Here is a 25,201-nt window from a genome sequence, read left to right as displayed (position 1 = left end):
TACTAGATGACAGCCATGTTTATCTGTTTATGCATAGTCTTATGGCTGCTTTCATACTACAACAGCTGAGTAGAGTAATTGCAATCAAGACCATGTGGCCTCCAAAGCCACGTTTGCTATCTGGTTCTTCAAAGAAGTCAGATGGCTTCTCAGCTAAATATGAATGATCTCTATTCATGGGCTTTGGTCTCTAATAGAGTTTGATTTAAAATCCTGGCTTTCTCTCTTACTACCTATGGGACCTAGGACAAATAACCTAACCTCTCTGAAACTCAACTTCCTAATTTGTAAAATGGAATAATAAATGCCTGGCTGGGTTGATCTGACATTTTAAGCCTTTATTAAACTGAGGTCTCTGCTGTAAGAACCAGTCTAAAAGTTCTTGATACAGAGCTTAATGTGAAGAACCCAGGCTCTTCAAATACTGTGCCATCTTGGGCAAGGTACTTAACTTCTCAGTGCATTAATTTCCTAATCTATAAAACTGAGATAATGATACATATCTCGTAGGACTGTTTAGAGAATTAAATGAGTTGGTACACATGAAATGCTTACAACAGTGCCTGGCACATAGTAAGCATTCAATAAATATTAATATAGCAGATGCTTGGTTAATATTAGTTTCTCCCCTTGCTGCCTCTTCATCTACTCTACTTCCCATTCCCATTCCCAAGAAGCCTACTTTTTTTTTTTTTGAGATGGAGTTTCGCTCTTGTTGCCCAGGCTGGAGTGCAATGGTGCAATTTTGGCTCACCCCAACTTCTGCCTCCCGGGTTCAAGTGATTCTCCTGCCTCAGTCTCCCGAGTAGCTGGGATTACAGGCATGCACCACCACACCCGGCTAATTTTGTATTTTTTTTTTTTTTTTTAGTAGAGATGGTGTTTCTCCATGTTGGTCAGACTGGTCTCGAACTCCCGACCTCAGGTCATCTGCCCACCTCAGCCTCCCAAAGTGCTGGGATTACAGGCGTGAGTCACTGCGCCCAGCAGAAGCCTACATTTTTAAGGAAACAGACAAGTAAGTCAACACTCACATGACAAGTGCTATTATACTATAAAAGATGCCTTCCAAGTCAATACACAAGCAGGGTCCTCCTCTTAGCTCTCTGTTTGGGCTGACTGACTCCTCTGTCTCTTGCTTCTAAATATGAACATACTTCTCCCTTCTCTACGCTTTCTTCCTTAGAAATCTAGCCTATCCCCAGGCTTCAATGTAGAAGGCTATGAAATTCTTAAATCCCAATTTCTCTCCCCTGAACCCCAGAGTAGTATTTCCCACTTCTGATTTCTGTCTAGTTGCCTATCATCACCTTAAATTCAACACATCAAAAGCTGAAAAAGATTTTTTCCTGTCTCTCCCCTCCTAGCTGCCCAATTTACTAGAAGAACCTGCAATTCTTCCCGCACTCTGGCTGGCTGTCCTGCAATTCATACCTTATTTCCTTGCTCTCTCAACAATGAGCTTTTATCTTAAGGCATCTTTTTTCTTTCTGTTCCTATGACCATTGACTAACTCAGGTCTTTTTTATTTCAAGCTCAAGTTCATTCCAGCAAAAAGGTCTACAGGTATCCCTGCCACAGGCACAGGCACCAGTCTCTCTCTCACATACTACCACAGCAATCTTCTTAAATGATGACAATTTTCATTGTTCTTTTTCTCTGCTTAAAACTTTTAATGCACTACTCCTTCTTCCATCCCACAATCTGTATGGGAAAAGAACAAGACTGACCTTCATGTGGCAATCAAAATCCTTCACTTATCTACCTTGCTCCCACCTCCATTTCTTATCTACTGTGATAAAAAATACCATCACCTTACATTTATGCAGTGAATTATCTAGTTTAGAAAACCTTCTAACATGCACTGGCATTTCATCTCAACAAAAGCCTTAGAGAGTAGCTAAACAGGCATTAGTGTCCTTCTTTTACAGATGAGAAAACAGACTAGTAGCATCGAACTGAAGTCCGAACAAATGAGTCCCCTGAAACCTTAGGTAAGTCAATCAACCTTCCTTTTTTTCTTTTCTTTTTTGAGACGGAGTCTTACTCTGTCGCCCAGTCTGGAGTGCAGGCTCACTGCAACCTCTGCCTCCCAGGTTCAAGCGATTCTCCTGCCTCAGCCTCCGAGTAACTGGGATTACAGGCACCCGCCACCATACGCAGCTATTTTATTTTTATTTTTAGTAGAGACAGGGTTTCACCATCTTGGCCAGGCTGGTCTCGAACTCCTGACCTCGTGATCCACCCACCTCAGCCTCCCAAAGCACTGGGATTACAGGCGTGAGCCACCGTGCCTGGCCCAATCTTTCTAATATACTTCACTCCCACTGCTAACATATGGGAGTCTTCTGTTCCAGAAACTCTGGTCTCCTCACTGTTGTCCCACCTACCTCTCTCCAACACACTGCATGTTTTCTTAGTTCTGCACTTTACCTCCTACATTCTCTCACTTGGCAGCTCCCCTTCCCCCAACTCATCCTATAAAAATACAGTATTTCTTCAAGTCTTGAGTTTAAATGCCACCCTAAGGAAATCTCTTCTCTGACGCCCAAATAACACTTCATTCCACTTGCCAACACTACAGAACTTGTAGTAAATGAGTTGACACTTTTAAATGCCCCAGTCATACAAGGGCTATTTTATTTTAAATACTTAGACCTTATTGCTTCAGTCATACCACATACTTCAGGAGTAAAAATTCTAAGAGTTTTCTACATGCCTCATAGTACCTATCATAATACCTTGCACATAAGGACTCAAAGTTTTAGGATGATATCCAAGGCCAGTGTTTTTCAATAGGAGGTGACAATCCATGAATAGAATGTGAAATCGATCTAGAAGGACATAACTAGTATTTGGTTTTTAATGAAGCAGAATAGAAAACAAGGTATGTTTCAAAGTAGTGGTAAGTACTATTTTGCATTACTCTTGCTTCATTACATATGTATGTGACTACTGGATCAGAATATAAAATATATTTCTCAGCACGTGTTATATTTCTTTTTAAAGTTTGAGAGCTGCTAGTGTAGATGACCCAGTTTCTAGGCTCAAGGTTTTTTTGTTTTTTTTTTTTTTGAGATGGAGTCTGGCTCTGTCACCCAGGCTGGAGTGCAGTGACGCGATCTTGGCTCACTGCAACCTCCGCCTTCCGGTTTGAAGCGATTCTCCTACCTCAGTCTCCTGAGTAGCCGGGATTACAGGTGCCTGCCACCACGTCCAGGTAATTTTTGTATTTTTAGTAGAGATGGCGTTTCATTATGTTGGCCAGGCTGGTCTCAAACTCCTGACCTCGTGAGCCGCCTGCCTGGGCCTCCCAAAGTGCCGAGATTAGAGGTGTCAGCCACCGACCGCAGCCGGCCAGGCCCAAGGGTTTTACATTCAAACTAGGAAGATTCACTTTCCACCAAACCCCACACACCTTCAGGAAACATCAGTTAAATAGAGTAATAGGGGTCAAGAAGGACAAAGCTTAAACTAATGGTAAATGTAGGGAAAGTTTGTAAAGAAATGTTCTTAGAGGTGTTTGGGACACAAACTGAGTATTTACTTTCCACCCTCTGCCATTTATTTAGTCAAAAAGACCTTTCTGTAGAAGCAGGGCTTCCGAAATGTGTTTCTCAAAGCCTTCAGAGTACAACAGTCCTCAATATGGCCTACAATGCAAGGGTGTACAAGATCTGGCTCCAACTACCCCAACTTCACTTCCTACCCCTTTCCACCTGAACCATTGCCCTCCAGCCACACGGCCTCTGTGCTGTTCCAAGAACATTCCAATTTCTGGACCTCTACACTTGCTGTATCCTCAGTCATATTTTTTTCCTTTATTTATTAATTATTATTATTATTTTTGAGATGGAGTCTTGCTGTGTTGCCCAGACTGGAGTGCAGTGTTATGATCTCGGCTCACTGCAAGCTTCACCCCGTGGGTTCACGCCATTCTCCTGCCTCAGCCTCCCAAGTAGGTGGGACTACAGGCGCCCGCCACCACACCCAGCTAATTTTTTGTATTTTTAGTAGAGACGAGGTTTCACTATGTTAACCAGGATGGTCTTGATCTCCTGACCTCATGATCTGCCTGCCTCGGCCTCCCAAAGTGCTGGGATTACAGGTGTGAGCCACCATGCCCAGCCATTTTTTTTTCCTTTAAATCTCTCTCATTTAACTAAGGTTTTTCCTTAAATGTCCATCTTCAGACAGGCTTTTCCTGACCACCCTATCTAAAGCAGCCCATACTTTGGCCAGCCATAGTGGCTCATGCTTGTAATCCCAACACTTTGGGAGGCTGAGGCAAGAGGATTGAGCCCAGGAGTTCGAGGCCATCCTGGGCAACATAGTAAGGCCCCAACTTCACAAAATAAATAAACAATAGAAGTTTCTTTCTTTTTTTTTGCGATGGAGTTTTGCTCTTGTTGCCCAGCTGGATTGGAGTGCAATGGTACAATCTTGGCTCACTGCAACGTCCGATCCCAGTTTCAAGCAATTATCCTGCCTCAGCCTCCCGAGTAGCTAGGATTACAGGCATGCGCCACTACACCCAGCTTATTTTGTATTTTTAGTAGTGATGGGGTATCTCCATGTTGGTCAGGCTGGTCTTGAACTCCTGACCTCAGGTGATCCACCCGCCTCGGCCTCCCAAAGTGCTGGGATTACAGGTGTCAGCCACTGCACCCAGCCTCTGCTTAGCTTCTTTAAATATAAAATAAAGAAAAATAAATAAAAGGGTCATGAAACCAGTATATGTTAACAAATAATTTTAAGGTGAAAAGGAAATGAAAACTCTAAGTTCTTAGGAGAGAAACTGAAGCAGAAATCCACAGCCAAGTGTGGTGGCTCACATCTGTAATCCTAGCACTTTGGGAGGCTGAGGTGGGAAAATTGCTTGAGCTCAGGAGTTTGAGACTACCCTGGGCAACACAGCAAGATCCCATCCCTACAAAAAATACATATAGAGTGTGTGCTACTTTATTTACTCATTTTTTTCAAAGAAACTTCTATGATTTACTTACTTATTTTGTGAAGATAGGGTCTTACCATGTTGCCCAACTTGGCCTCAAACTCCTGGGCTCAAACAATCCTCCTTCCTCAGCCTCCCAAAGTGCTGGCATAACAAGCATGAGCCACCATGGCCAGCCAGAGTATGAGTTACTTTAGATAGGGTGGTCAGCAGACCTTCAATGCATAAATTTGAATACGTTTTTCAACTAAGGCATTTTTTAAATGAAAATTTAGCATCTGAATTAAAATATGCTGAATGTAAAATTTAAGATTTAAGACTCTGGCTGGGCATAGGGACTCACTCCTATAATCCCAACACTTCAGGAGACCAAGGTAGGACTGCTTGAGGCCAGGAGCTCAGGACCTACCTGGGCAACATAGGGTGACTCCATCTCTATAAAAAATACAAAAGTCAGCCGGACGCGGTGGCTCACGCCTGTAATCCCAACACTTTGGGAGGTCAAGGTGTGTGGATCACCTGAGGCTAGGAGTTCAAGACCAGCCTGGTCAACACAGTGAAACCCCATCTCAACTAAAAATACAAAACAATTATCTGGGCATGGTGGCAGGCGCCTGTAATCCCAGCTACTTCAGAAGGCTGAGGCAGAAGAATTGCTTGAACCCAGGAGGTGGAGGTTGCAGTGAGCTGAGATTGGGCCATTGCACTCCACCCTGGGCAACAAGATCGAAACGCTGTCTCAAACAAACAAACAAACAAACAAAACAAAACAAAAGTTAGCCAGGTGTGGTGGCGCACGTCTGCAGTCCCATCTACTCGGGAGGTTGAGGTGGGAGAATCTCTTGAGGCTGGGAGGTCAAGGTTGCAATAAGGTACGATCACACCCCCACACTCCAGCCTGGGCAACAGAGTGAGACCCTGTCTCTTAAAAAAAAGAAATTAAGACTTTGTTAGAAAAAAATGTAAATATATCATAAACAATTCTATGTCAGTTACATGTTGAAACAGTATTCTGGATATATTGGGTTGTTATTTCATTATTAATTTCACCTCTTTTTAAAAAATGTGGCTACCAGGGAATTTAAGATTATGTATGTGGCTTACATTAGATTTCTATTGGATAGCAATGGTCTACCCCAATTCTGCAAGTAGATCTGCTATCTCTTTTCCACTGGTAGCTTTTAAAAAAACTTGTAGAAAATGATCTAGAATAACGAAAAAACATGAAAATATACAGTATGTCTGACTCCGAATGAAGACCCTTGATACTGGTCTAATATAGGAATACTTGTATTTCTCATCCACTGTCACTTGATGTTCTTATCACCACTTTTCCTAGAGAAGAGAAAATCAGTCCCACCTCTGCGACCATTATGTGTATTCATATGTATAGCCATACAAACACACTGTATAATTTACATTTAGAACCGCAATTAACTACATACAAATCCCTAACAGTGTCAGACTGAACATCAACATCTTTGAATACGAAAACTACCTGGGTTCCCATTCATCATCCAACCATCCTCAACTCCCAGCATGTATTTCATTATTATAAAAAAGAAGGGCCGGATATGGTGGCTCAGCCTGTAATCCCAGCACTTTGGGAGGCAGAGACAGGTAGGTCACCTGAGGTCAGGAGTCCAAGACCAGCCTGGCCAACATAACGAAACCCTGTCTCTACTAAAAATACAAAAATTAGGGCGTGGTGGTGCATGCCTGTAATACCAGCTACTCGGAAGGCTGAGGCAGGAGAATCACATGAACCCAGAAGATGAAGGTTGCAGTGAGCCGAGACTGCGCCACTGTACTCCAGCCGGGGCGACAGAGCAAGACTCCGTCTCAAAAAAAAAAAAAAAAGAAGAAAAAAAAAGAAAAGAAGGAATACATCTGTAACTCCTTTATAACTCCTTTATATAATCCCTGTCTGCTCTACTTCAACATCCTTAACTCCTAATTTAGAAAACTTCTCTGCTCACACTGCCAAACCTCTACAACCACAGAGCACACCAAAGGAGAATACTGGTGGAACAATAACAGTAGGGTCCAGCTATTTATCCCAGTAGTTGTTAGTTATTTAACCATTCACAAAAACCCATAATGCAAAAAACTACAATGAACACAAAAATAAATGTTTAATCCCTTTAGCTCTTTTCTAAGTATCAAAACATAATTACAAATCTGTGAGGAATCGCCAGGCGCAGCGGCTCACGCCTGTAATCCCAGCGCATTGGGAGGCCAAGGCAGGAGGACCAATTGAGGTCAGAGGTTCGAGACCACCCTGGACAAGATGGTGAAACTCTGTCTCTATTTAAAAAAATACAAAAATTAGCTGGGTGTGGTAGCAGGCACCTGTAATTGTAGCTGCTCAGGAGGTTGAGGCAGAAGAATCATTTGAACACAGGAGGCGGAGGCTGTAGTGAGCCGATATTGTAGTACTGAACTCCAGCCTGGCTGACAGAGCGAGACTCCATCTCAAAAAAAAAATTTTTTTAAAGCCTGGTGAATAAGACAGGAGTGTACTGGAGAGACCCTTTACTTTGCTGAGTAGGAGGATGACAGAGTCTTAAAGGAATAATAAAAGTCATAACCAAATAATAAATAATCAAATACATCTATGATTGTTCCAAGTCAACTCATCTACCTAGTACTCTAAGAAGTGACTCTCCTAATGATAACCCTCTTACTATAGAAAAAGTTGGCTGGGTGCGGTGGCTCAAGCCTATAATCCCAGCACTTTGGGAGGTCGAGATGGGCAGATCACGAGGTCAGGAGATTGAGACCATTTGGTTAACACGGTGAAACCCCGTCTCTACTAAAAAATACAAAAAACTAGCTGGGCGAGGTGGCGGGCGTCTGTAGTCCCAGCTACTCGGGAGGCTGAGGCAGGAGAATGGCGTAAACCCGGGAGGCGGAGCTTGCAGTGAGCTGAGATCCGGCCACTGCACTCCAGCCTGGGCGACAGAGCCAGACTCCGTCTCAAAAAAAAAAAAAAAGAAAAAAAAAAGTTGATATTCATGACACTGGCACTGAGTACCAGTAAGAGAGGGGAAAAAAAAAAACACACATTAAAATTCAACAGAAGATAATGTGCAAACCTAATTAGTCATGGTATCAAGATGCTTCATCCACTTATTCCACTGCTGTCCCTTCTAGCTCAAGGTAACACAACTGACCCACTCTTCTGATTTCAGCTTTTTTTTTTCTTTCTAGTAGCAGTGATCGGTTTACAGGGATTCATCCATACCTCTTCGCCCATACCTGTGGTCATTGGCAAAGTTTGATGGACTGCTGGCTGGCACTGTGGCCATACAAGAGATGAGACTAGGCCAGGTGTGGTGCTTCACACCTATAATCCCAGCACTTTGTAAGGCTGAAGCAAGAGTATAGTTTGAGTCCAGGAGTTCAAGACCAGCCTGGATGACACAATGAGACCCTATCTCTACAAAAATTTTAAAAATTATTCAGGCATGGTGGCACAAGCCTGTAGTCCCAGCTACTTGGGAGGCTGAGGTAGGAGGATCACTTAAGCTCAGAGGTTGAGGCTGCAGTAAGCCCTGTTTATGTCACTGCACTCCAGTCTGGGTGACAGAGTGAGACTCTGCCTCAAGACAAAAAACAAAAAGAGATGAGGCTAATTGACTGTGTATATGAATTGGATGGACTCATAATTCTACTTTGCTACAGCTCACAGAGCCAACAACTAAAAACAATTCTACAGGCAGTTACCATGATTAACAAACACCAAGAGGACCATCAGGGATGTAGCAGAGAGGGAACAGTGGAAGGTGCTTAACAAGGCAATTCATCTCTTGTTCATTTCATTGGGCAGAGTTTTCACTTCCTGGTACCCAGCTCTCAAGACATTCCATCAGGCATGAGAGCTGGTTTTCTGTTTCCAATATCCTGTAGCTACAGATCCATTTCCAAGCTTCATACCCACCCTGCCTGTCTTTCCTCTGCCGACACCCACCTGGCCGCTGGTCCTTACCAACCCAAGAACAGTCTATCTTTTCCTGGCTCCTCACTTCCTTCCCATGTCATCTAGGTAATATGTTCCCTTAGGAAACTGTCTGCCTTATCCCAGATCTTTAACATAAATCAAGACATGGCTAATATATAAAAATAACCGGCTGGGCGTGGTGGCTCACACCTGTAATCCCAGTACTTGGGAGGCTGAGGCGGGCGGATCACCTGAGGTCAGGAGTTCAAGACCCGCCTGACCAACATGAAGAAACGCCATCTCTACTAAAAAAAGAAAGAAAGAAAAAAAAATACAAAATCAGCCGGGCGTGGTGACACATGCCTGTAATCCCAGCTACTTGGGAGGCTGAGGCAGGAGAAACACTTGAACCCAGGAGGCAGAGGTTGCAATGAGCCAAGATCGCTCTATTGCACTCCAGCCTGAACAACAAGAGTGAAACTCGGTCTCAAAACAAAACAAAATAAAAAATTAGCACATTTTAAGATGCTCTGATCCGTATACCGCTTACAGGTTCTTTCCTCAACTTTAATGAACTTCAAAGACTGAAAAAAAAATACTTTATCATTTTAAGGAAATGAAAAACATCATGGTCCTCAGCGCAACACTAAAATTAATTAAAAAATTAATCTTCTATAAACAAAGACTTATTAGGAACAGCATTCTACTTTTAACTTTTATGAATATATGCAGTTAGGGAATGCTTTGAGTCCATATTCATAAAAGTAGCCCCACAGCAGTATTTATAAGGTGATTTTTTTTTTCTTTTTTTTTTAGACAGTTTCGCTCTTGTTGCCCAGGCTGGAGTGCAATGGGCCATCTTGGCTCACTGCAACCTCCACCTCCTAGGTTCAAGAGATTCTCCTGTCTCAGCCTCCCAAGTAGCTGGGATTACAGGCACCTGCCACCACGCCTGGCTATTTTTTTGTATTTTTGGTAGAGACAGGGTTTCACTATGTTGGCCAGGCTAGTCTCAAAATCCTGACCTCAGGTGATCTACCCATCTTGGCCTCCCAAAGTGCTGGGATTACAGGCATGAGCCACACACCCAGCCCATAAAGTGATTTAAAAAACATTATTTCTATGATAATTCAATGACACCTTAGCCTTCACTAAAAACTTTTGGAACTTCTAGTTTAAAAAACAAAAAAAAACATGGCCCAGCGTGGTGGCTCACGCCTGTATCCCAGCACTCTGGGAGGCTGAGGCAGGTGGATCACCTGAGGTCGGGAGTTCAAGACCAGCCTGACCAATATGGAGAAACCCCGTCTCTATAAAAATATAAAATTAGCCAGGCATGGTGATGCATGCCTGTAATCCCAGATACTCAGGAGGCTGAGGCAGGAGAATCCCTTGAACCCGGGAGGTGGAGGTTGCGGTGAGCTGAGATTGTGCCATTGCACTCCAGCCTGGGCAACAAGAGCGAAACTCTACCTCGAAAAACAAACACAAATTAGCCAGGCATGGTGGTACATGCCTGTAATTGCAGCTACTTGGGAGGCTGAGGCAGGAGAATTGCTTGAACCTGGGAGATGGAGGTTGCAGTAAGCCGAGATCATGCGACTGCACTCCAGCTTGGACGACAAAGTGAGACTGTCTCAAAAAAACTCAAAAAACAAAAAACAAAAAACCTAGGCAAATATATATCGTAGATCTCATAAAGTTGATATTTTGAAAAGTAAGTTATGATGCAGGGATTTCTTTTAAAAAGGTTGCAAAGCTTAATATGAAGGGATCTGTTTAGATATTTCACATCATAAGTTTCATAAGCTTCTACTGTGAAAAAGTTACCATCTTACAAGATTGCTGCTGAGGCTGGGCGCAGTGGCTCATGCCTGTTATCCCAGCACTTTGGGAGGCCGAGGTGGGTGGATCACCTGAAGTCAGGAGTTCAAGACCAGCCTGACCAACATGGAGAAACCCGTATTTACTAAAAATACAAAATTAGCTGGGCGAGGTGGCGTATGCCTGTAATCCTAGCTACTCGGGAGGTTGAGGCAGGAGAATCACTTGAACCCAGGGGGTGTAGATTGCATTGAGTCGAGATCACACCATTGTACTCCAGCCTGGGCAACAAGAGTAAGGGGAAAAAAAAAAAAGATTGTTGCTAATACATCTTAAAGTCCTCAGACCAAAAGGAAATTCTTCCAAATTAAGTTCCCAATTTGAAACAAGAACATGTAGTCATGTTTTACTACATTTTAACTTAAACATGAATATAAAAATATGGGAAAATGAGCTCCAAAATGAACTTTAAATGAAATCATGAAATCGAAGACCCCAGAAATTAAAATGTGATTCGTTTTTCCATAAATTTACATTCTTATATATTCTCTATTGAAAGTCAAGGTAAATATAATTTACGATTTATTGAAACTGAAAAAGTTGCTGGGCATGGCAGCTCACACCTATAATCCCAGCACTCTTGAGAGCTGAAGGGGGAGAATCACTTGAGCCCAGGAGTTTGAGACCAGCCTAGGCAATAGTGGAAGATCCAGTCTCTGCAAAAAAGAAAAAAAAATAGCCGGGTGTGGGGCGCACACCTGTGGTCCCACCTGCTTCGGAGGCTGAAGTGGGAGGACTGTTTGAGCCTGGGAGGTCAATGCTGCAGCAGGCTGTGCTCGCGCACAGCACGGCCGACAGAGGACCCTGTCTCAAAAACAGAAAACCAACTGAAAAAGGCTTAAAAATGTCATAATATTTTAACAGATTATAGTTAAAGTAAAATAAGTTATAAGAAGACCTGATGGTAAGGATCTTATCAGTGGGAGTCCATTTGCATTTCTACAGGGAGGCAAAAGGCACTGCATTAAAATCACATGCTAATTACCAATGTTGGCTCTGCAGTCCCCAAATCCTAAAACCAAATTATTTCTGTCTATATGTGTGTTTCAGTGGCAGATAACATGTTTTGAGAAGAGAAAATTAAGGCTGGGAGCAATGGCTCACACCTGTAATCCCAACACTATGGGAGGCTGAGATGGGAGGATCACTTGGGCCTGGGAGGTGGAGGTTGCAGTGAGCCAAGATCCCACCAATGTACTCTATTCTATCCTGGGCAACAGAGAGAGACTCCGTCTCAATAAAAAAAAAAAAAAGAGTGAGAGAAAATTAGAATCTACTAAGAAAAGAGTGGTACAACTTTCAAAAAGTTGGAGCTGCCATTCTGCAAAATATACATATTTCAAAACATCACGTTATACACGATAAATATATACAATTTTTGCCAATTAAAAAAATAAAAACAAAAAAAAGTTGGGACTAACTAGATTAATGGTTTACGTAGTCTTGTATTTTACATTTTAAAAATAAATAGTATCAGATACTTCTGAGGATAGCACAACAACATGGCCACCTGCTCATTTATCCACTATCATTTTTACATATGAAAATCTTCAAAAAGCTAGGGAAATTATAAATCAGATAAAGATAAGGACTCTATTTTAAATCTCTTTTTTTTTTTTTTTTTCTTTTTAAGAGATAGGGTCTCTCAGCCTCCCAAGTACCTGGGACTACATGTGCACATCACTGCAACCGGCTTGAAATCTCAAACAACTTTACCCAAAATCAAAAGTGGCCCAGAAAGAGTTAAGAAGGTGCCAGGTGCGGTGGCTCACACTGGTAATCCCAGCACTTTATGAGGCCGAGGTGGGTGGATCACTTGCGATCAGGAGTTCGAGACCAGCCTGGCCAACATGGTGAAACCCTGTCTCCACTAAAAATAGAAAAATCAGCCAGGCGCAGTGGCAGGCACCTATAATCCCAGTTACTCGGGAGACTGAGGCAGGAGAATCACCCGAACCCGGGAGGCGGAGGTTGTAGTGAGACAAGATCACACCACTGCATTCCAGCCTGGGCAACAGAGCAAGACTCTGTCTTAAAAAAAAAAAAAGGAGTTAAGAAGGCACTCAAGAAGAAAGTGCTAGAATCACAGTAGAGTACCTCTCTGAAATTTGACAAAATTAGTAAGAGAAAAGTTGGCGATTACTTTGTCATCAATGTTTACCCCTTCCTTATGCCATGTTTCACACTGCACTGTGGAAGTTAGATAAAAAATGCATCTTCCTCGCCAGACTTAAGGTAAGGAGCTGCATCTCATTCACTTAGCCCCACATTCCTTGAAACCTAGCAGACTGCCGTACACATGGTAGTGACTGAAAGGTTGAATGATTTAAGGCGACACGTGTACCTAGATCCAGGTAATCAATGAGGCTCTAATCTATGCAAGAACATTCATAATTTCATTTTAGCTAATAAGCAGTGAGCAATTTGATAAGTTGCTTTTTTTATTTGGAAAGCTTTAAAAGTAGATTTTAAGCTCTGAATAACATACTTACATTTTAAATGTATTTGAAAGTATGGCAGTGACACATTTTAAAAAATACATCAAGATAAAAAATGATTGGGTTCACTGTGAACTAGACAGTGTTGGTAGGGTGAACATACAAGTGACTGGGCACTAAAGTCTACAAAATGTTAACATGACAAGAACACCACAAAGTGAGTTAAAAGTGGCCCTGGAATTCTCCCTGGAAAAGTAGTAACGGGCAAACAGGAAAAATGTAGAGTACTGCCATCTCCATTAAGGGTCTGGAGGGTGGGGAGCCTGTTGCCCACTCGTGAGGAACAATTATTTCCATTCCACATGGTGCTGCTGAAAAGTGACGTACAGAGGAGCTGGTTCAGTCTGTGAACTCATTTCCCGTCACCCAAAGAAAATGATGGAATACCAAGCTGACTGGGCCCCTTCTAGACTCTTGACAGTTCAAGTTCTATCAACCCTCTAAAGCGCCAGTCTAGGGCAGAGGTAAGGTAAGGCAAACTACAGCCCTCAGGCCAAATCCAACCACCACCATTTTTGTTTGTTTGTTTGTTTTGGAGACGGATTCTCACTCTGTCGCCCAGGCTGGAGTGCAGTGGCACGATCTCAGCTCACTGCAACCTCCGCCTCCTGCGTTCAAGCAATTCTCTGCCCAAGCCTCGCGACTAGCTGGAAGTACAGGCGCCTACCACCACACCCAGCTAATTATTGTATTTTTAGTAGAGACAGGGTTTCACCATTTTGGTCAGGCTGGTCTTGAACTCCTGACCTCAGGTGATCCACCCGCCTCGGCCTCCCAAAGTGTTGGGATTACAGGCGTGATCCACTGCGCCCGGCCCATCACCAGCTTTTATACAGCCTGAAAGTTAAGAATGGTTATTGGTATTTTTGAATGGTGGGGGTGTCAAACGACAAATCGTATTTCATGATACATGAAAATTACACAAAATTCGGCCAGGTGCGGTGGCTCACACATGTAATTCCAGCACGTTGGGAGGCCGAGGCAGGTGGATCACAAGGTCAGGAGTTTGAGACCACCCTGGCCAACATGGTGAAACCCCATCTCTACCAAACAAAACACAAAAATTGGCCAGGTGCAGTGGTGGGTGCCTGTAATCCCAGCTACTTGGGAGGCTGAGGCAGGAGAATCACTTGAACCTGGGAGGCGGAGGTTGCAGTGAGCCAAGATCACGCCACTGCACTCTAGCCTGGACAACAGAGAAAGACTCTGTCTCAAAAAAAAAAAAAATTGTATGAAATTAAAATGTCAGTGTCCACAAATAAAGTTTTAATTGGAACAGAGCCATGCTCATTCAATTACACATTGTCTATAGTTGCTTTCGTACTATTATAGCTCGCTAAGCCTGCAATGTTTGCTGCCTGGCCCTTTACAGAAGAAGCACGCTGACCCCTGGACTAGAGCATTTCTCTATGCTCCTGGTTGCATTGCCTTTCTCAGAGGCACTGCTTCACAAGGTTCAGCCTTCAAGCTTGACAGGTGTCAATCTCAGGACTGTGTTGTCCAAAGTTACATTAGTAAAATCATAGGATTTACTGTAATTCTTTAGGGTGGGTACAAAGACAAAGAAACATATTACTTGCACACACAGGGCCCTGAAAAGGAAGCACTAGGCAAGTACAACATGATAGGCTTGTTCAAAACTTTTACCAGACTATTACATCCAGTTTGGGGTCACACTACTGAAATGAGAGTGTGAAAGGAAATGAGAACTATAGAGAATTTAGAGGTGGACAGATGACTGAGGAAGCAAAAATCACACCACTAAAGAAATACTGAGGCCAGGTGCGGTGGCTCACGCCTATAATTCCAGTACTTTGGGAGGCCGAGGCAGGTGGATCACCTGAGGTCAGGAATTTGAGACCAGCCTGACCAACACGGTGAAATCCCGTCTCTACTAAAAATACAAAAATTAGATGGGTGTGGTGGCGGGCGCCTGTAATCCCAGCTACTCGGGAGGCTGAGGCAGGAGAATGGCTAGAACCCGGGAGGTGGAGGTTGCAGTGAGCCGAGATGGTGCCACTGCACTCCAACTTGGTAACAAGTTGGAAAACAAGTTAAAAAAAAAAAAAGAAAAGAAAGAAATGCTGAAAGAAATGGGATTCGTTGGCCCAAAAAAGGGAAAGGTAAGAAAAGAACTAAGAGCAAGGGTGCCAAACCCTGTATTTGCTGATAAGTCAAAGTCGTACTGATGACAATAATAACAGTCTAAACTAATATTCCACAAAACGTATATCTAATGAGTTAAGTGTGATTCATGAGACTATTCCTGTCTTAGACCATAAACTAGACCCATGAAAGATAATCACTTATCAAATATTGTACTGTAAGTCTTCAACAGATGTATTTAGGTATGTTCCTTTTTCATTAGGTATGTTCTATTTTCTGACATTAACGTAAGTTACTAGGAAAGGTGTGCTACTAGTGTGCTGAGGTTCAGTAATATTCAAGGAACCAAAAGGTAACAGAAGTTTCATACCCACACACCTTTGCACAGGACCAAATGGGGGGGAAATGGGCTTAAATTACAGAATGTATGTTACATTCAAGAATGTTCCAAATATGAGATTTTAATTATTCCAACAGAGCACTAGGGGTGAAGGAATTTTCTTCCCAGGACACTTCAATTAGAATGCTCCTCTGGAACTATCTGTGTGCCTTCTTAGACCAAGGAGAATGAGTCTGAAACACTCTTCCATGGCTGTGATTCTGTAACTTTAACTCTCCCAGTTTTTAAGAGTTAAGAGAGCCTGCAGCCATTGCTCACTCTTGTCTTGAAAGTGGTCCGTGTACACATGACTACAGTTTAAGATAAACTTTAACATCACAAATTGAAATTTGATTATAACTTTAATTACAAGTTCTTAAAATTACAGAGATAAGGATACATTTCCATGAAGCAGCCAAAGTGGGAAAAGAGGCACAGCTTCCCACTTATGTGTTCCTTTCAATGAGGCTAGGTACCTCATTATTTCAAAATGCCCAACACTTGAACACAGTTTTAAGTACTCAGTAAATGCTTTGCGAAGAAAATATAGTATATTTCATATTAGTTTTGTAACTTTTAAAATACAGAATCGTTGAACACAGAATGTTGGGTCAATTTCAACGCTCTAATTAGTAATGCGAATTTTGAAACTTGTTCTAAATACGATTTTAATCAATCTGAGTTTTTCAGCCTTGAAATTCTAAGGTCTGTATTTCCCAAAGAATATCTTTCCCATAGTGCGAAGCACACACTAAACTGACTCACTAAACTTTCTCCACTCCTACATCACCTATATGGGATTTTAAAATCATGAGTACACAAACTTTCAAGCCACTTCTACAATCTTGTATTAACCTTAACAGGACAAACTTTCCGCCAAGACTCTTAACAGTTTTTATCCAAAAACCTGTAGTAGTGAAACAAAGAAAACACAACCCCCTCCTCCTTTTCTAAACCATATGGCAGTAAATTAAAGTTAACTTATTTCTTACCAGCTCAAAGCCTCGACCCTAAACATTTGTCTCTTTGTGCCCTGGGACTGGGCTTAGAGCAGTCTGCTTATTTGCAACTGTACTCCAATCGTGTTTTTAAATCGCACAACAAGGTCCAAAACGACCCCCGACCATGAATAGACCTCACCATCATCATTTTCCAAAACCTTGAATGGTAGGCAGCACATGCCGGCGAGGGCACCGGGGCCGGCGGGGAGCGAGCCCTGCTCCGCCTGGGTGACTGAGCAGGGAGTTTGCTTGCTGCGGCGGGGTCGGATCCACCCCGGGAACTTGGTTACCCGAGCCCAGGGACGCGCCGAGGCCTAGCCGCGAGGCTGGGGCGGGCTCCAGGTGGCGAGGGCTTCCCGTCCCCTGGCCGCAGAGCCTTCCCGCCAGCCCCGCGGTCGCCCGCAGGCGGGGACACTCGCCGTCGTCTCCCGGCGACCGGACGCGCCTGCCGGGTCCCGGGCCGGCTCTTTTGCCTCCTGCTGCCGCCCGCGGCCCGGCTCTGCGACCACACCGGGCTCTTCCGGGGCGAGGGGAGCGCTAGGCCGCGCTGGGGCCCGCGGCTCCTGAACCGGCCGGGCGGGCCTCGGCGTCCGGTATCAGTCCCGAGGGCCGAGCTCCCGCCGGTAACGGGCCCCGCCGCCTCCCCTCCCCCCCCGCCCCATGACAGTGCAAACCCTCCGGCCGCCCCGGCCGCCCCGCCTCCAGCACCAGGCCCAGCTAAGGGCCGCGGCCGTGGCGGCAGCGGCGCCGCGGCTCTCCGCCCTCTCTCGCTCGCTCCCGGGTCCACCGCCTCGGGCCCAGCTCGGGCTCGGCCAAAGTCTCCGCCGCTTCCTGGCCGCCCTCTGCCGCGCCGGGCCCGGGCGGGGTAGGCCGAGGCCCGGGCGGTGCGGGTGGGGGCGGGGGCTCCTCTCACCTTCATGTCGGGACATCCTAGTTCAGACGGTGGCGGCGCGGCCCCTCCCGGGCTCCGGCTGCAGTGTCCCCCGCGGGGTCCCGGCGCTACCCGCGCCGGCCGGCCGACTCCCACTCGACTCCCGGGCTCGGCCGCGGGGGCGGGGTGGGCAAGGGAGCGCTCCCGCGGCGGCGGCGGCGGCGGCTGGGAGGCGGCGCGGGGCGGGAATGGGGCCGGGCCTGGTCGGGGCTGAGCTCCTCCAGGAGGCGGGTCCGACGCCGCGGCTCCGCCGGCGCCCGCCGTGACTCCGGTCACTCTCGGGCCTGCCGGCTCCCGGCAGCGGCGCGGCGATCCGCAAATCCCGCTCCTCCCCTCCCCCGGCCCACCCCCCGCCCTTCTCCCCCGGCTCCCGGCCGCCGCCGCCTCCTCCTCTTCCTCCTCCTCCGCCTCCTTCCGCCGCCCGCACGCCAGCCCCGCCTCTCGCTGCCCTCGCCGGGCCAGCCGCCCGGAGGCCCCGCGGCCGGCGGTCGTGACGGGGGCGGCGCGGCGACGGCGGCTCGGGGCGCGGCGCTTGCCCGCGCTAGCCAGCAAGCCGCGAACAGGCGCCCGTGCCCAGCCTCGGCCTGGCCGCCGCCGCCGCCGCCGCCGCCGCGCCGCGCGTAGGGAGGAAGAGGAAATGCCCGGCGCCGGCTCCCGCTGCTAACCCGCGCGGCCTGAGGGGCGCCCGCCCGCCTAGCCGCCCCTAGCCCCGCCTGGGGCGGGCCTAGGCCGGGCTATAGGGGCCAGGGTCTTGGACTGGGCCGGCCGCGGGAGGTGGGTGCTTCTCGGCGCCGAGCTGCGACTCGGAGGGGCTCCTGTCCCCAGGTGCATGGCTTCCGGACCGGCCGCGGGCAGCTAGCTCCGGCCCCACGGAGAGGCCGCGGACCGCCTGGGGACTTGTGTTTATGTGTATTTTAAGCCATCAGCCCAGAGGGGAAAGGCGACTGATCCCCGGTCGTCGCCGGTGTTCCCCGGCCGTGTTACTGGCGATCGGGAGGGAAGCCAGGAGGCTGCCGGGCTCCGAGGCCGACTCCTTGCGAACCGTCTCCGTTAAAGACTCCGCGCCAGGCAGCCCTGGAGTCCTGCGGTACCCGCGCAAACTTTGTCCCAGCGCCTTGGCTCACCGTGAATGCCCTGCCTTGAAAACGCGTTTTTTGTTTCCTGCAAGTGGTCTGCTTTTCCGATTTTATCTGTGTTTTCCATTTTTACCTTCTTATTGTCTACTTTGATTTCAGGCATTATTAATTCGACAGATCTTTGTACTGCCCCTTACCACGTGTCGGTGGTAGCGTGGTTTGGTGGAAATAGATCGCGCTTTGAAGACAGATCGGCCATGGATTTTGGCTCTGATATCCTCTGTGTAACGTGGACGAGCTACAAGGCCTGCTGAGCCTCCATTTGTCTGGTTTTTGTGGTTGTTTTAATTTATATTTTTCCATTTGAAGTTGTGGTTTTTGCATAAAATTGAACTGTTAGCCGGCTAAGTCAACTGAAACTGGAATCTAGGGTACTGCTTGCTTTGGGGTTACTCTTATGCTGTCCACCATTCACTGACTGTGTGACCTCTTAACCTCTCTGTGCCCCGACTTCTCTATCTTCAAAATGGACGTAACAGCAGATATTTAATAATAAGAGGTTTGGAGGTTAAGTGCTAAAATGCATATAAAATACCTATCACAGGACACAGTAAAAAGATTGTTACCGTATTTCATTGAATCTGGTTTTAAGACACTTCCTGATTTCAAAGAAACTAAAAGCTCATCTTAAAGTCCAGGAAGTAGGTTTGGGGTCACTCAGAACTCCCGAGGGACTGTATTTGGTAGTAACTAGTGTTAAACTGTAGTTTAAATGAGGACTTTGTCACCAAAGATATTTTCATTGCCTGTATGGAACTTCTGCACAAATTTATTCCATTTCTTTTGTAGAAACCTCCAACCTGGCCGTAAATGGGGTGTGGTGGAGTAGAAAGAAGGGTATTAAGTAAAGCTAGTTAACGTTTATTGAATGCTTATCCTGTGTGGATGCCTTTCTGAGCATTTTACGGTGTTGGCATATGTGATCCTGGGTATCAGGAGCCTCAGTTTCTTGAGCTGTAATAGTGGGGACAACAACGCTGATACATTGTCTCCTGATGGGTAAGTGATGTCTATACATAAATTGTATAGAGATTAAGGCATTATTAGTACTATAGTCTGATAAAATGGTGGAGCGGATAGGAAAGCCTACTACAGTACTGAACTGCAGGAGGGAATAAGAGTAAATATAGAGATTTCATTTGCTTGGGTTTTGCAAAGGGTTCGCTAACTAAACAGATAACTTTGTTTTTGATAGTTACTTCATTGTTTTCAGTCAGACAAGAGTAAGGAAAGAGTAACTAAACCATTTTCAGAAATATTATGGTTATTTGGGGTTTTCATGACCTTCATTCAATTAGAGGTCAGGCTGTTCAATTTAAAACAACCTTTTGCTTGCTGCCCTGCCATATGGGAAATTTCATTTCCAAAAAATAGGATTAATTAACAGCCTGGGCGAAACCCCATCTCTACAGAAAATACAAAAATTAGTGGCCAGGAGCGGTGGCTCCTACCTGTAATCCCGGCACTTTGGGAGGCTGAGGCAGGTGGATCACGAGGTCTGGAGTTCAAGATCAGCCTGGTCAAGATGGTGAAACCCCATCTCTACTAAAAGTACAAAAATTAGCCGGGTGTGGTGGCGGGTGTGTGTAATCCCAGCTACTTGGGAGGCTGAGGCAGAGAATTGCTTGAACCTGGGAACATTCCAGCCTGGGTGACAGAGTGAGACTCCGTCTCAAAAAAAAAAAAAAAAAATTAGCAAGGTGTGGTGGCATCCGCCTTTGGTCCCAGCTACTCTGGAGGCTGAGGTGGGAGGATTGCTTGAGCCCAGGAGGTCTAGGCTGTAGTGAGCCGTGATTGCACCACAATATCCTAGTCTGAGTGACAGTGTGACACTCTGTCTCAAAAAAGAAAAGAAGATCAAGAAGGATTAATTTAAATCCTTATACCAAAGTGTCTACCAAATGATTTCTGTTCCACTACAGAAATGTTTTCCTCCATTCCCTTCCTCTCTCTGCACCCCCCTGAGTTCTCCTTTCTTCTGTGGACAACTGTAACTAATGCATGTTTTTGCTAGGCTAACCCTTCTTTCATACTATGGCCCAGTTATGTTTTTTCAAATAAGCTAATGGATGTAAGCACTAGTGAAATCTGAATAAGATCTGTAGTCTACTTGATAGTATTATACCAATGTCAGTTTCCTGGCTTTTGATATTTTTCCATAGCTTTATAAGATATTCCCATTGGAGAAAGTGTACCTGGGCCCTCTTTGCAACTACCTATGGGTATATGATTATTTCAAAGTAAAAAAGTATAGGGACAGAAATTAGATCAGTGGTTGCTGGCAATTGGAGCTGGGGAAGGGTGGACTGACCACACTTTTTGAGATGATGAGAATATTCTATATCTTGATTGTGGTATTTACATTACTGGATGAATCTATGGATCTGTCAAAACTCATAGAACTATAGACCTAAAAGGGTGTTTTTGTTTTTTGGTTTTTTTTTGAGACGAAGTCTCGCTGTTATCCCCCAGGCTGGAGTGCAATGGCAGGGTCTCGGCTCATTGCAACCTCTGCTTCCTGGGGTCAAGTGCTCCTGCCTCAGCCTCCCGAGTACCTGGGATCACAGGTATGTACCACCACGCCCTGCTAATTTTTTGTATTTTAAGTAGAGATGGGATTTCACCATGTTGGCCAGGCTCGTCTCGAACTCCTGATCTCAGGTGATCCGTCCACCTAGGCCTTCCAAAGTGCTGGGATTACAGGCGTGAGCCACCGCACCCAGCCAAAGGGTGGTTTTTACTTCTATGTAAATTATACTTCAGTAAACCTGACTTAAAATAAGGAAAGTAAGCTCTTGGCCAGGTGTGGTGTGGCTCATGCCTGTAATCCCAGCACTTTGGGAGGCCGAGATGGGCGGATCACGAAGTCAGGAGATCGAGACCATCCTGGCTAAATGGTGAAACCCCGTCTCTACTAAAAATACAAACAAATTAGCCGGACTTGGTGGTGGGTGCCTGTAGTCCTAGCTACACGGCAGGCTGAGGCAGGAGAATGGTGTGAACCTGGGAGGTGGAGCTTGCAGTGAGCGGAGATCGCGTCCAGGCCTGGGCAACAGAGCAAGACTCCCTCTCAAAAAAAAGAAAAGCAAGCTCTTATCACCCCAGCCTCCTGGGGCTAATAGCATGAAATGTAACTTTAAGGCCAACGTGCTTTTCCAGCATATGGACTCTTCCTCCTGCCAGCGCACCCTGGGCTTCCTTATACTGTATTAATTCCTGCCCTTGCGCCTTTGTGCATTCTCTTCCTTCTGCTTAGATGGAGCATAGAAAAGTAAAGTCAAATTCGGGTTCCCTGTACTCCTGTAAGCCTTCCCTGCCTCTCCTAGGCACACCAGTAATTTCCTAACTTCCTCCTCTGCTCACTCATGTGGTGCTGTAATTTTTAATTTGTTTTCATCTTTTTTCTCAACTAGACTCCTCAAAGGCAGTGACCACATTGTTCGTCTTGGGGATCCAGTAGTGTTGAATGAGTGAGTGAATGAACGATTTAGTTATTTATTTATTTGTTAGTTTTTGAGATAGAGCCTCTCTCTGTCACACAGGCTGGAGTGCAGTGGTGCGATCTCGGCTCACTGCAACCTCCGCCTCCCGGGTTCAAGTGATTGTCCTGCCTCAGCCTCCTGAGTAGTTGGGACTACAGGAGGATGCCATGAGGCCTGACTACTTTTTGTATTTTTAGTAGAGACGAGGTTTCATCATGTTGCCCAGCAGGGTGGTCTCAAACTGCTGGACTCAGGTGATCTGCCCGCCTCAGCCTCCCAAAGTCCTGGGATTACAGCCATGAGCCACCACGCAGGGCTGTGAATGATTTAGAGCTGAAAGAAAAAGTAATGGTTCTCAAAGTGTGGTCCAAGGTCCCTAAGAGGTGAGGTGAGTTGCTAGGATTTTCAGCTTTAAGCAAACAGGAAACAGCACATCCTAACAGATTGAATGCAGAAGAAGAGAATCTAACTGTCTTCATTTAAGCCAAACATTAAAGAGCTCTGCAAAACAATATCATAAAAAATGTGTTATATTTCTAGTTAGTGGATTTATTACTGTTTTCAAGTGACTGCTTTTTTTTTTTTTTTTGAGATAGTCTCCCTCTGCCGCCCAGGCTGGAGTACAGTGGCACCATCTCGGCTCACTATAACCTCTGCCTCCTGGGTTCAAGCAAGTCTGCCTCAGCCTCCCAAGTAGCTGAGATTACAGGCCCCTGCCACCACGACTGGCTAATTTTTTTGCATTTTTAGTAGAGACGGGGTTTTGCCATGTTAGCCAGACTGATCTCAAACTCCTGACCCACCTTAGCTTCCCAGAGTGCCAGGATTACAGGCGTGAGCCACCGCACCCAGCCAACTACGTATTTTAAAAATATTTTCTCAGTTTTCTAATATGAAAAATATTGACAGATAAAATTTTTTCTAAAAGTTCTTAGGGCTGGGCATGGTAGCTCACGCTTGTAATCCCAGCACTTTGGGAGGCCGAGGTGGGCAGATTAGGCGCAGGAGTTCAAGACTAGCCTGACCAACATGGTGTAACCCCATCTCTACTAAAGATACAAAAAAAAAAAAAATTAGCGGGGTGTGGTGACCCGTACCTGTAATCCCCGCTACTCAGGAGACAGGCGGGAGAATTGCTTGAACCTGGAAGGCGGAGGTTGCAGGGAGCCGAGATCGCACCATTGCACTCCAGTCTGGGTGACAGCGAGACTCTGTCTCAAAAAAAAAAAAGTTTCTTTGGCGTCTTTGACAATTTTTAAGAATGTAAAAGGATTCTGAGACCAAAAAATTTAAGAATCTGTGCCTTAGAGACTGTTAACAACCCCCTCATTGTTCAAATGAGAAATGATAATGATGCTGACATTTAAGTAGTGCTCTGGTACATGTGGCAGGCCTTTTTATAAGCACTTTACTTGAGGGTACTATTATGTCTTCATGTTACTGATAAGGCAAGTGAGGCACAGAGAGGTTAAATTGACTTGCCCAAGGCCATGTTGCTAATCACTGCTGGAGCCACAATTTGAGCCCCTGATGTTGACTACAGTTTTCTGCCACTTTCATGAGGTCTGGAAAGGGTCAGAAGGCCCATGCCATCTGGTTACTTCACCAGCTCTCTGTCATCTGCCAATCTCACAGTCACTATGCAGGAGTCACTGAGGCCTCAATTCTGCTTTGCAGTCTTCATCCCAAATTCTGCCACCCTGATTGTTTTCAAGCAAGGCCTTAGAATTGGCTGTACAAAGCCTTGGTTTTTTTCAAATCTATGTCCACTTCTACTTCAACCACACATTCCTCTCTTGTGACCATGCTGGAAACGCTAATCATCTGTCTTATTGTAACTTCCTGTTTTTCAGTTTTCTTACTCTCTACCACTAAACCTTTTTTTTTTTTTTTTTTAAATACAGTGTCTTGCTGTGTCACCTAGGCTGGAGTGCAGTGGTGCATCATGGTTCACTGCAACCTTGAATTCCTGGGCTCAAGCAATCATCTGTATTTCTCAGCGGACACTGAATAGCTGGGACTACAGGCATGCACCACACTGCACCCAGCTCATTTTCTTATTTTTTGTAGAGACAAAGGTCTCGCTTTGTTGCCTAGGCTAGCCTTGAACTCCTGGCTTTAAGTGATTCTTCCACCTCAACCTTCCAAAGTGCTGGAATTAATAGGTGTGAGCCGCCACTCCTGGCCTAATCCTTGATGTTTGCAGTTGCTGTTATGGTGTTTGTTTGTTTGTCTGTTTGTTTTTCGGAGACAGAGTCTCACTCTGTTACCTAGGCTGGAGTGCAGTGGCGCAATCTCAGCTCACTGCGACCTCCGCCTCCTGGGTTCAAGTGATTCTCCTGCCTCAGCCTCCCGAGTAGCTGAGAATACAGGCGCCCACCACCACGCCCAGCTAATTTTCATATTTTTAGTAGAGACAGGGTTTCACCATGTTGGCCAGGCTGATCTTGAACTCCCGACCTCAAGTGATCCATCCTCCTTGGCCTCTCAAAAGTGCTGGGATTATAGATGTGAGCCACCGTGCCTGGCCATTTTTTCTTTTGTTTTTTCCCTTTTTAACTGCATTCTCTACCTGACCCAACTGGTGCCCTGTGGTCAACTCAGACTTCTCATTCATGCCCTCAGCTCCTTAAACCCCTCATCCTCAAACTGTACCAACTTTGCAAGCTTCCAAACCTGAATTGCCTGACTCAGTTTATCCCTATGTATATCTGCTTGGGGTGTAGAATATAGCAACTAAAAATGATAGAAGTGCACAGATTGTGGTGGTTATAAATCTAGGGCATTCAACTACAGTTGGACCTCAGTGCCATTGAGCAATCTTTGTCTGTGGTCAGAACCCTTTACTATAAACTTTCACCACTTGGTTCCAACTGCTTACTCACCG

General features: G+C 45.6%; 1 protein-coding gene and 1 long non-coding RNA gene across 3 annotated transcripts in view; one reads left to right on the top strand and one right to left on the bottom strand.

Annotated features, from left to right (window-relative positions):
- Positions 1-18,035, bottom strand: part of KCMF1 (potassium channel modulatory factor 1) — an 85,795-nt gene extending 67,760 nt beyond the window's left edge. Inside the window, exon 1 of one of the 2 annotated variants that reach the window (XM_033175279.1) lies at positions 17,679-18,035. In XM_033175279.1, the coding sequence (XP_033031170.1) occupies positions 17,679-17,694 (16 nt within the window). In that variant the 5' untranslated portion in view covers positions 17,695-18,035. Of the gene's footprint in view, positions 1-16,904; positions 17,184-17,678 lie in introns of those variants that run through there. The other variant, XM_033175278.1, reaches the window with a different exon arrangement.
- Positions 2,996-16,977, top strand: LOC117062118. Its single transcript, XR_004428225.1, has 4 exons — positions 2,996-3,008; positions 6,493-6,495; positions 8,830-8,841; positions 16,898-16,977. It is a non-coding gene; the product is annotated as an uncharacterized LOC117062118 (long non-coding RNA).
- Positions 18,036-25,201: the final 7,166 nt, after the last annotated feature.

This window comes from Trachypithecus francoisi, unplaced genomic scaffold, assembly GCF_009764315.1.
Source record: "Trachypithecus francoisi isolate TF-2019V2 unplaced genomic scaffold, Tfra_2.0 Lachesis_group17, whole genome shotgun sequence".
NCBI lineage: Eukaryota > Metazoa > Chordata > Mammalia > Primates > Cercopithecidae > Trachypithecus > Trachypithecus francoisi.
The sequence above is the reverse complement of the archived record's forward strand: the minus strand, read 5'-3'. Positions and strand labels throughout refer to the sequence as shown.